The following is an 11,652-nucleotide window of genomic DNA, read 5'->3' as shown; positions in this document are numbered from 1 at the left end:
TCCATGCATAAGTGTCCCCATCTTCACGTGACATAAAAGCAACGGCAATAGTGAAGTTCCTTCCCACGGGAGTAACCCCAATGATCTCCAAAAGAGGCATTTCATATCTACATGAAGGTAATTATAATTTAGTCAACTCTTATATATATATATAATAAATGTAATACACATTTAAATAATTATTACCTGTTAGTCTTGTACGTGCAATCCATCAGGATGACGTATGGAAATAACTGCAAAAGCTTTATTGAATCAGGGTGCGCAAACATAACGTCTTGCACTGTATCACCAGCTGGATTTGTTCGATGCCATTTGCTGTATCCACTCTCACTTAGTTCGTGCCACAGATGTTGTATAACTGTTTTTCCTTTCATTTCCTCTCGTCTAATTTTCTGTGATTCATTGTACACTTCTCTCAAGGACGCAGCCGTATCCGGATTCATCTGCCTCAGATGATGCAAAATTTCCTTCGGCTTCACATGGCTCTTTTTCAGTATCTTTGTCACTTCTCGTTGCTCTTCAGTAAGGCGACTTAGCGAACGTAGTCCTTGTGGATATTTATGAGGATTATGATTGTGCTTGCCATTTTTGATGGTAAGACGCCATAATCCATCACGACCCTCTTTACCCCATAGCGCAAAAGGACATTTACACTTTATTGAACCGGACTTCCGGCTTGTTTCGACCTCTGCATTTTTTCCTCGACTCTTATAGGCTCTTTTGCAAGTCAAATATTGTCGGCCCTCGTGGTAAGACTGTCGCCTAATCTCATGTCCATGACTGATGGCCATATTCATCGCCCACTCGACTAGTGCATCTTTACTATCAAATGCAGTCGAAATTGTGAAAAATTCACTGAAATCATGTAGCTCGAATGTTTCAATATCTTCATCCACATCTATGTATACTTCCTGTTTTTATATTAATGTAATTAGCAAATTATAAAACTAAAGAATAAAAAAAAAAAAAAAAAAAAAAATTGTGGTGCTCGTGTGATTTCACACGAACAGAGACGTTCTGCTCGTGTGATTTCACACGAGCAAACCTCCCCTGCTCGTGTGAAATCACACGAGCTAATTAAAAAAAAAAAAAATAGTTCTTGAGCTCGTGTGAATTTACGCGAGCACTTGCCAAGTGCTCGCGTAAATTCACACGAGCACATGAATAAAAAATAAATTTCATCTACTCGTGTGAATTTACACGAGCACTTGGCAAGTGCTCACGTAAATTCGCACGAGTAGATGAATTTTCGGGAAAAAAACGAAAAACTTACATTCGGGTCTAAGTTGTTTGGATCCATCGCAAAAATTGTTGAATATCTGAAATTTTTCACTTTGAATGTTGAGTTTTATATTTTATAGGATTTGGTAGGAATAGTACAAAAGGTAAATAGTTATGGTAAAAAGGTAAAAAAACCATGGTAAAAAAGTGCCTGAATGTTTAATTTGGCCTGCGTATATCACCACCCTTTCATTTATTTCAAAATAAAAATAAAAATTACCAAATAATAATAAAAACAATTATCTTACTTTTATGGATTGCACTAGTGTCATATATGCTAAATAAGATTCTTTTCAAAAAAGCAACTAAAACCTGAAAACGAAGCTGATGAACAATCAACACAGACTCCTCATTAGTCAGAAAAGCTAAAGCTGAGTGAAGAAGCACTTTTTTTTACAGCTTAACCACTTCTCTTTATTCTTTGTGATAATCACAAAAAACACAGAAAAAAACAAGAAATTTTCTTTGCTTCTGATCTCAAAATATGAGATCTGCTTCACATTTCTTCATCACATTCCTCTGCTTAACAACTCCATCGATTTTCGGCCAACTTACCGGTAAGTACTTCTTAAGCAAGTTAATCACTTTTTTAAGATAAGATTAATCTCGGGTTTAATTAAGGATTAATCATGCAGAGTTCATCAGCATAGACTGCGGCGGCACAACCGCCAACTACACCGATAAAACGACCGGCCTGTCATGGATTTCCGACTCGGGAATCCAAACCCGAGGCCGGTCGGTTCAAGTAGGCGACGGCGAAACAAACGAAACCCCGGTCCACTACAACACGCGTCGCGATTTCCCGACCGACGCCGGAAAGTACTGCTACAAGCTCGACACGGAGGAGAGGCGGCGCTACATTGTCCGTGCCTCGTTTCTGTACGGCACTTCCGTGACCGAGGGCACGTACCCGAAGTTCCAGCTGTACATCGACGCCACGAAATGGTCGACGGTGGCCGTGATGGAAGCTTCTAGAACCTACGTGAAGGAAATGATCGTGCGGGCCCCGTCGAGCTCGATACACGTGTGCCTCTGCTGCGCCACCACCGGATCTCCGTTTATATCGACCCTCGAGCTGCGGCCTTTGAATTTGTCCATGTACGCCACCGATTACGAAGATGAGTTCTACTTGAAAGTTGCCGAAAGAATTAATTTCGGTGCTCTAAGCCAAGAAGCGATAAGGTATGTATTTAATTTATTAATTTCGATACTTAAGTGTTATATGTCGTTTCAATTTAAGTAATGTTATTGTTTTGACTCAGAACGTGATTTTGACCATTTTCTAGTTTGATTCTCACAAAATTCAAGATGCAGAAATTGAAATTGTAGTCGGTTCAGTAATAACTGTATATGATTATTAATTTCGATACAGAAGTGTTAAATGTCGTTTCAATTTTAGTAATGCTGTTTTGACTCAGAACGTGATTTTGATCATTTTCTAGTCTGATTCAGCCAAAATTCAAGATACGGAAATTGTAGTCGGTTCAGTAATAACTGTATATGATTATTAATTTCGATACTGGAGTGTTATATGTCGTTTCAATTTTAGTATTACTGTTTTGACTTTAGAACGTAATTTTGACCATTTTCTAGTCTGATTCTAAACAAAATTAAATTCAAGATACAGAAACTGTAGTCGGTTCAGTAATAACCGACTACATAAATATAGAACCATTTCGATAATGCACGAAAAATCGAATGAAGTTCGTTTTTTTTTTTTTTAAATTAGGTATCCTGACGACCCATACGATCGGATATGGGAATCGGATCTCGATCGAAGGGCGAATTTCTTAGTGGGGGCGGCCCCCGGGACAGAGAGGATCAACACGACGAAAAGCATAGATGTGAACACACGAGAATATCCGCCAGTCAAAGTGATGCAAACTGCGGTGATTGGAACTGGAGGGAGCATAAGCTACAGGCTGAATCTAGAGGATTTTCCGGCCAACGCACGAGCTTACGCTTACTTTGCGGAAATCGAGGATTTGAGACCGAACGATACTAGGAAATTCAAAATGGAGCTGCCTTACATGCCGGACTATAGCAACGCGGTAGTGAACATAGCAGAGAATGCCAATGGAAGCTACACGTTGTACGAGCCTAGCTACATGAACGTCTCGCTGGATTTCGTTCTGACGTTTGAGTTCAAGAAAACACGAGACTCGACACGAGGACCTTTGTTGAACGCAATGGAGATTAGTAGATACGTGGAGATTGCCGCTAAGACCGATGAAAAAGACGGTAGGATAATATATAAATGTGATTTAATTCAACTAGATACATTATTTAGTTACCTAAATGTGTGTGTGTGTGTGTGTTATTACGTACCGAAGTGAGTGGCCTTGATGCTCTGCTAGCTATGTCTGAACAAAGTGAATGGGCGAACGAAGGCGGTGATCCTTGTTTACCGACGAATTGGGAGTGGTTGACTTGTAGCGCCACGTCACCACCGAGAATTACCAAGATGTAAGTCTTTTTCTATCTCGAGTTTTGTGCATAATAACGGTTATTGTTCAACGTTTTTATCGACAATGACTTGTTCGAACAGTTTTTTGTCAGGTAAGAATGTGACGGGCGAAATACCACGAGAGGTTAATAGCATGGAAGGATTGACGGAATTGTAAGAGTGATTTCATTTCCGAGTTCAAAATTTAATTTCCGAATCATTATTCAATACTGATTTTTTACTTCTACTTCTATTATAGGTGGCTAGACGGAAACTCGTTTATCGGGACAATTCCCGATATGAGCGACCTCGTCAATTTGAAAATACTGTAAGTTCTTCAATCAATTCGTTTTATCAGGTCGTGATCAGGTCAAAAAAAAAACTATGCATGAATACGTGGCTACAAATCCGTGTCAGAAGATCGAAACTCGAATCGCCCGACGTATATAAGACATACGAGCTAGCATAAAAAATGAAAACAACCACAATTAACGTTAGCTAGTTTTAAACCGTTCTTTAATAATCTCGTTTTTCGTTTGTGGTTTGCAGGCATCTAGAGAATAACCAACTGACTGGTTCGTTACCTTCGTACCTCAGTAAACTGCCGTACTTGCAAGAACTGTAAGCATTTATTTTAATCAACTTCAATTATAAGTCTCGGTATATTTATTGAAGCTGCGTTTGCGTGTTGTTATTTCCGGCAGGTACGTACAGAACAACTCTTTGAGCGGGGAAATACCGTCGTCGTTGCTAAGAGGAAATTTAACTTTCAGGTTTGTTTCGAAGAATCTCGAATGTAATCGATTAAAATGAACTTTGCTATGTAAAAAAACTACCGAAAATAACAAAATGCTGTACTTTATTTTTTTCCCCGTTTTTTGGCAGCTACGAAGGCAATCCGCATCTTAAACGAACAACGAAAAAACGTAGCAGAGTAATACTTGGAGCTTCGATCGGCATAGTGGCTACACTTATTGTCCTATCGATTTTAAGCATTTTGTTGCTTCGTCGATCTAGGTCGAGGACAACCCTACACAGAAACGAGAAAGGTTAATTTTGTACCTCTAATATAAAATATATCATTTCCAATTTTCGTTCGTATAAATTCAAATTTTTCATCTCGTGCGGAAAAAAAAAAAAAAAAATAGGAAATTCGTGGCGTGCGAGCACCAGGCCTTTATCAGGCTACTCAATTGCGCGCGACGAAGGTGTGGCATACTACATTCCTCTATCGGACTTAGAAGAAGCTACAAATAATTTCTCGAAGAAAATCGGTAAAGGAAGTTTCGGACCGGTGTATTACGGAAAATTAACGGACGGAAAAGAGGTGGCGGTTAAAACGATGGCTGATTCGTCTAGTCACGGCACCAAACAATTCATTACGGAGGTTACTTATTTTTTCGACCCCGTTACGAAATTCGTCAGATGTTTTTTTTCAAGAATGCATATAATATATATAACAAACACTTGCAAGACAAATATTTTGTACCGGATAATATTTTCTTACGTAATATTAACGAGGTACTATAATACTTACAGGTGGCATTACTGTCGAGAATCCATCACAGGAATTTGGTTCCTTTGATCGGATATTGCGAGGAAGAGCATCAACGCATGCTCGTCTACGAGTACATGCATAACGGGACTTTACGAGATCATATAAATGGTTTGCACCCCTCAAAAAAGAAAAGTTTCGATATTTTGAGAAATGATAATAAACTAACTCGAATTTCTTTTTCGACAGATTCCGAGAATCAAAAGCACTTAGACTGGCTAGCACGTCTTCGAATTGCTGAAGATGCAGCTAAAGGTGGAAACTTTTTTTAATTTTTTTTTTCCTTCGAAAATAAAAACATTTTTTTAGAACTGTCGTGTAAATAACTCGATTACAGGTTTAGAGTACTTGCACACCGGATGCAACCCTAGTATAATTCACCGAGACGTGAAAACGAGCAACATTCTCCTAGATATAAACATGAGGGCAAAGGTATCGGATTTCGGACTATCGAGGCAAGCTGAAGAAGACCTAACACACGTATCGAGCGTGGCACGAGGAACAGTTGGCTATCTCGATCCAGAGTAAGCCAAAAAAAAAAAATCGTGGCTTTGCATTTATGTTGTCTTAAACGTCGAAACTAACTAATGTTGTGTCCTAAACAGGTACTACGCAAACCAACAATTGACCGAAAAAAGTGACGTCTACAGTTTCGGAGTTGTTCTCCTCGAACTTATCTCCGGTCGAAAGCCTGTTTCGACCGAGGAATACGGTTCCGATTGGAGCATCGTTCATTGGGTATACGCTCGTTGCTGCATATATATATTTTTTTCCATCCAAAAAAAAAATTCTAAATTTTTTTTTTCAATTTATAGGCAAGGGCATTGATTCGGAAAGGAGACGTAATCAGCATAACGGACCCCACACTTATCGGAACAATGAAAGTCGAATCGGTTTGGAGAGTAGCGGAAGTAGCGATCCAGTGCGTCGAGCAACATAGCACCGCCAGACCAAGAATGCAGGAGATTATACTTGCCGTACAAGATGCGATCAAAATCGAGAAAGGAACGGATAAGTTAGATTCTATCGAGAGTTCGACGAAAGGACAGTCTTCGAGAAAAACACTACTAACGAGCTTTCTCGATATCCAAAGTCCCGACCTTTCTAACGGCTCCTTACTCCCTTCAGCTAGATAAGGAATTAGCCGCTTTTTCGATAAACCCGAATGCTGTGTGCGATTTTTTTTTACGACATGGTAAAATGGTAATATTCTTCAGCTAACATACAGAAACTCAGGTTTGCAGTTAATTTGTTTATACTTAAATTTAGAGAATCTTTACACATATGTTACATTTATTTTTAGTGCATTAACATGTCTGTTATATGGTAACTCATAACTGAATCTTGTAATTATAAATTTATGACTAAATTACAGGCCCCCCTGAGGTAATGTCGAATTACGAAAAAACACCTTTATATTTGGGTAATTACAACCATCCATGAATCTTCTTACACGTCCACCATTGCGGTTTCAAGTTTAATGGAATCTTCTAGATTATGTGGAATATTTTCCAGTTCTTACATGTTTTAACTTATTAGATCTCCACATTTTAAATCAAGATGATCAGATGTGTTTCTTGGCTTCTAAATATATAAAATTGTGGTGCATCAGAAACTGCAATTTTTGCACAAAACTAATACAAACTAAAGAACATTGCACGGAATCTAGAGGCTTATGTTCCATTTGACACCGTAATAGTGTGTGGACGCGTAAGAAGATTCATAATTGAAGAGTGGTTGTAATTACCCAAATGTGAGGGGGTTTTCGTAATTTGATTTTACCGCAGAGAGTTGGCCCGTAATTGACCCTAAATTTAATAAAAAATTGAAAATCTTGAAATTGAAATAATCAAGATGAATGCAATTTTATCAAGAGAATTGAATAAAAGGGTCTTGCCGTGTAATGAATGGCTTGGCGCCAGAAGCCACCATTCTTGAAATCTTGATCCTTGTTTGGTGTTTTATGGTGAGTTCCATTATGAAGTGGGCTGGGGCTTCTTGATTTTTGATAAATATATTTTCACCCCCGACTTTTTTGTCGAGTTTCAAACTAGTCCTTATATTATAGTTCTAATTGACTTCAATTTCACCCCTCAATAATTTATCCGTCAACAATTTGGTTTAAAATACTCTGATTTGACTAAAATACCCTTCACTCATTAATTAACCACTCCCTCCGTTGATCCGTTCGATAATATCTGTCACTTTTAAGAATTTTTTTGTTTCATATTATCTGTTACTTTAGAATTCCAACACTACATTAATTACATATTTTTCAATTATGCCTTTATTAACTCTCCAAAACTCTATGTACATTAATTAATAAATAAGAGTATTTTGGTCTAATAATATCTATTTTTCTAAAATCAATACATATTTATTGAGTTTCTTAAGATTCGTGCAAATGTGAAAAAAACTATTATTTAGGAACCGAGGGAGTATTTACCTTAAAACAAAATCAGCCTCCATTTTTTTTTCCAACTAAAATAAAATAAAATCATAATTTATTATAGTTCACAAAATCAATGTATTTCATTCCCTATACGTTGGAATTCATACTAATTATTGGACAAAATAAATATATTCAAATATTATGTAAAATTAACCTAGTTAAAATTATGAAAGAATTGAAAAGATATTCTAGATTTACTTGCAATTCTATACAATTTTTCATTTTGTTATTTAATGCATATCATTTTTTAATTAGTATAAAAACGATAATTTCATGAAAATGTTAGACAATATTGCGTATTTTGGCGTACTCGAGATTTATTTTGGTTAAAGTTATCGTTTTATTTTTTTTAGTAAAATATTTAAGTAAATGGAAGAAACATTCCACTTGTTTGAAATTCTTAATTTATCGCGTACTGTTGTTATTGTACACGTCATTTGATAATATATAAAGAACGTTGTTGTCGTTTTCGAAAACATTAAAAATTGCATACGTTTTAACAAAAAACGACGTCATGAAAAATTATATATTTTTGGCACGTTAGTCGTAGTTTTAATACCCCAAAAGATATTTTTTGTCGTTTTAGTAAAAAGTAGAGTAACAAAATATAAATCTTGTCGTTTCAATAAATTATTAACGCAAATATATTACCGCTTTTTATTTATTTGTATTAAAAACATAACGTCATCTCATACGACATTCATTGTACACGTCATTTGCTAATATTAAAAGAACGTTATTGTTGTTTTCGAAAACATAAGAAATAGCATAAGTTTATTAACAAATACGTACGTCACGAAATATTTGATGTTTTAGCACGTTTGTGGTAGATTTAATACTCTTAAAAATATATCTTTTGTTGTTTTAGAAAAATATTTAAGTAACAAAGTTATATTTTTTTTATTTATTTGTATAAAATATTATTCCATGTTCTTTTCAACAATGCATACACTTAACAAATTTCATGAACGTATAGTTAATGATCTTATGGTCGTTTTATCAAATTTGAAATTAAAGTGCCATTTACTATAAAAACAAAGGACTCAAATGCAAATTCTAATTCGTTATTCTAGGAATATGTGGAAAGATTATTTATTTAAAACAAAATTATAAAGATTTGTTGCTTTCCACGTGGTGTGATTATGGTCCGTGGACTTGATTCTCAACCTAAAAACCTAATTCAATTATAATATATATATATATATATATATATATATATATATATATATATATATATATATATATATCTTATATATAAAAGAAAGAAACGCTAGGGCAACCCAAAGAAACCCTAATGTCATATTTGTAATTTTTTTTCAATTTTTATCTCCTTAATATTATTTTAAATATTATTTTTGAATTTTATCATATTTGTATCCCCTAAATATTATTTTAAATATTATTTTTTATTTTTATCATATTTTTGTCTCCTAAATATTATTTTTTATTTTTATCAAATTTTTATCTCCTAAATATTATTATAAATAATATTTTTTTAATTTTATCAAATTTATATCTCCTAAGTCCTAACTATAATTTTAAATATAATTTTCAACTTTTAGCAGATTTTTATCTCCTAAATATTATTTTCGAATTTTATCAAATTTATATCTCCTAAATAATATTTTAAATATTTTTTTCGAGTTTTATCATGTTTTTATTAGTTTTTTATCTCCTAAATATTATTTTCGTTTTTTATCAGATTATTGTCTCCTAAATATTATTTTCGATTTTTATCAAATTTTTATCTCCTAAATATTATTTTAAATAATAATTTTGATTTTAATCATATTTTATCTCCTAAATATTATTCTAATTATTATTTTCATATTTTATCAACTTTTATCTCATTAACATTATTTGAAATATTATTTTCGATTTTTTATCAAATTTTTATCTCCTAACTATTATTTTAAATTTTATTTTTTATTTTTATCTCCTAAATATTATTTTTTGATTTTTTTATCAAATTTTTATCTCCGAAATATTATTTTAAATATTATTATCGATTTTCATCAAATTCTCCTAGATATTATTTATAATAATCTGATTTTCGATTTTTACAGAAAAGGGTAAATAAATCTGATTTTCATCCCTAGCGGATTTTGTGACATCGTTTTACAGAATGTCTGCAACATTTGAATTTTATTTCTTCCCTACCTAAGGCTTCTTCTTTTGGTAACCCGACTTTAGATTTTGTTTCTTATCTTCTTCTTCATCCTATTGCATGTGTGGCAATTAGTTTACATCTTTTTCCATCATGGCTTATAGGTAATTTCATTTTGTTAAATTATGTGTTTCATTAATTTATACCAAAGTTTTCAAATTTTATGTATAACAATTATTTCATTTTATATGTTATTGGACATGTTATTGAAAGGGATGATTTGAGAAAATTAACCAAAAATGGGCGGAGCCACAATTCAATTCATTTGGAAAATTATTCAACAGTAAAGTTATGTCCTTTTTTTTTGTGTGTGTAGTATACTTAATAATGTTCCAGTATAATATAATTTTGATCATACGATACATCAAACATTTGTTTATATTCTTACAACATCAAAAGAATGCAATTTGTTGTCCCGTGCATCGCACGGGTACAATTACTAGTATATATAAAAGAAAGAAACGCTGGGCAACCCTAAAAACCCTAATGGTATTTTCTTAATTATTTATTTTTAATATTTTTTCTCTATTAATTTTCAACAATTATCAATCTCCTATTTTTGATCAATATGTCTAAATCTTAAGAGATAAAGATAGAAATTCGATTTGTTAAGTCTAAATTTATATATTTGGATTATTTGAATTATAAATCTTAATATGTAAAATATAAACAAGTTAATGTTACATTAAACATGAATAATACTACATTATTAAACTTTACTATGTGCATGTACTATATTTTTTTATTATGTATTAAATTGATTTTTTTTTTACTCTTGAAATAATATCCCGTGCATCGCACGGGGAAAAAAATGCTAGTATTAATAAATCTAAATAACTACAAAATTTAGGGTAAATTATGACCACTCTCTTAGATAAAGTTTATTAATAAAACCCCCTCAATTTTTTATAATTACATTTACTACTTAAATCTGTAGAATTTTTCATTAACACTATTTCCTAGAAGGTAAATCTAAGAAATTTACAAACTGCAAGGAGTTCGATGAAATTTCTCAAAAAATGAATTTTTTTTTGTAAGTACACTTTATTTAGGGAGACAGTTGTAATTTATCCTAAAATTTATATGTTTGTACAACAAGCATACCTAGGTTTGGACATCTCATTTATGAAAATATTAATATGACTTAAATTAAAGCCACAAAAATTAAACAAGAACTTGGCAAGACTTATAGTCATAATTATACAAGCAAAACAAATATATAGTACAATATAAACCACTAATCTTGAATTTTGAAGAGATTGATTAATTACCTAACCAAGCCTTCAACTCTTGACTTTTCAATCAAAGGCTGCAAGTTCTAATTTACAATTCTAAAATACCCTTCATTTTTAATTTAATTTTTTTTAACTTATAAACCGCAATCATAAACGTGTAATGGATAAAATTCACTAACGAAACGTGTAAATCGTATTGGCAATCTATGTGCAACGAACTTAATTTAACTAAAACTATTAAAAATGGGGAATCGAACTTGGATCGTTAGACATAACAAATTAAGTCACCATTGTGGGCAAATAATACTCTTCTTCATATCAATGGATGACCTAGTGGTTGGAGTAAGTTAGTTCGTGCCAACTGATCCAAGTTCGAATTCCTTTGCCAAAAGTCGCTAGGTCGAACTTGTCATAAATGGTTAACCTGGTCTAATTTATGTTTCTCGTACGATTTACAAACTATTACACGCGAGTGTAGATTTACCCGGTACACCTATATAGATTTGTGTGGTCCAA

The 11,652-nt window shown here is 33.3% G+C and overlaps 1 protein-coding gene across 2 annotated transcripts; it reads left to right on the top strand.

Moving 5' to 3' along the window:
• The first annotated feature begins 1,522 nt into the window (after positions 1-1,522).
• On the top strand, positions 1,523-6,546 carry LOC105970936 (Leucine-rich repeat protein kinase family protein). 2 transcript variants are annotated; one of them, XM_012995762.2, is made up of 15 exons: positions 1,523-1,838; positions 1,917-2,463; positions 3,011-3,522; positions 3,615-3,747; positions 3,830-3,901; positions 3,987-4,055; positions 4,277-4,348; positions 4,432-4,500; positions 4,613-4,776; positions 4,876-5,114; positions 5,267-5,393; positions 5,472-5,537; positions 5,620-5,806; positions 5,888-6,020; positions 6,098-6,546. In XM_012995762.2, exons 1-15 carry the CDS (start codon positions 1,766-1,768, stop codon positions 6,416-6,418), a joined length of 2,784 nt encoding a protein of 927 aa, XP_012851216.2. In that variant the 5' UTR covers positions 1,523-1,765; the 3' UTR covers positions 6,419-6,546. The 2 variants fall into 2 exon arrangements, with proteins under 2 accessions (XP_012851216.2, XP_088681779.1); XM_088825653.1 differs by having other exon boundaries at positions 1,554-1,838; positions 5,267-5,537.
• Positions 6,547-11,652: the final 5,106 nt, after the last annotated feature.

This window comes from Erythranthe guttata, chromosome 11, assembly GCF_056151865.1.
Source record: "Erythranthe guttata isolate IM_541 chromosome 11, IM_541, whole genome shotgun sequence".
Classification (NCBI taxonomy): domain Eukaryota; kingdom Viridiplantae; phylum Streptophyta; class Magnoliopsida; order Lamiales; family Phrymaceae; genus Erythranthe; species Erythranthe guttata.
The sequence above is the reverse complement of the archived record's forward strand: the minus strand, read 5'-3'. Positions and strand labels throughout refer to the sequence as shown.

Bases quoted from the DNA above. Each gene is read 5' to 3' on its own strand.
- LOC105970936 (XM_088825653.1), top strand. From the start codon at position 1,766: ATGAGATCTGCTTCACATTTCTTCATCACATTCCTCTGCTTAACAACT. The intron at 3,902-3,986 runs GTAAGAGTGATT...CTTCTATTATAG, and splicing joins ATGGAAGGATTGACGGAATT to GTGGCTAGACGGAAACTCGT. The intron at 4,777-4,875 runs GTTAATTTTGTA...AAAAAAAAATAG, and splicing joins CCTACACAGAAACGAGAAAG to GAAATTCGTGGCGTGCGAGC.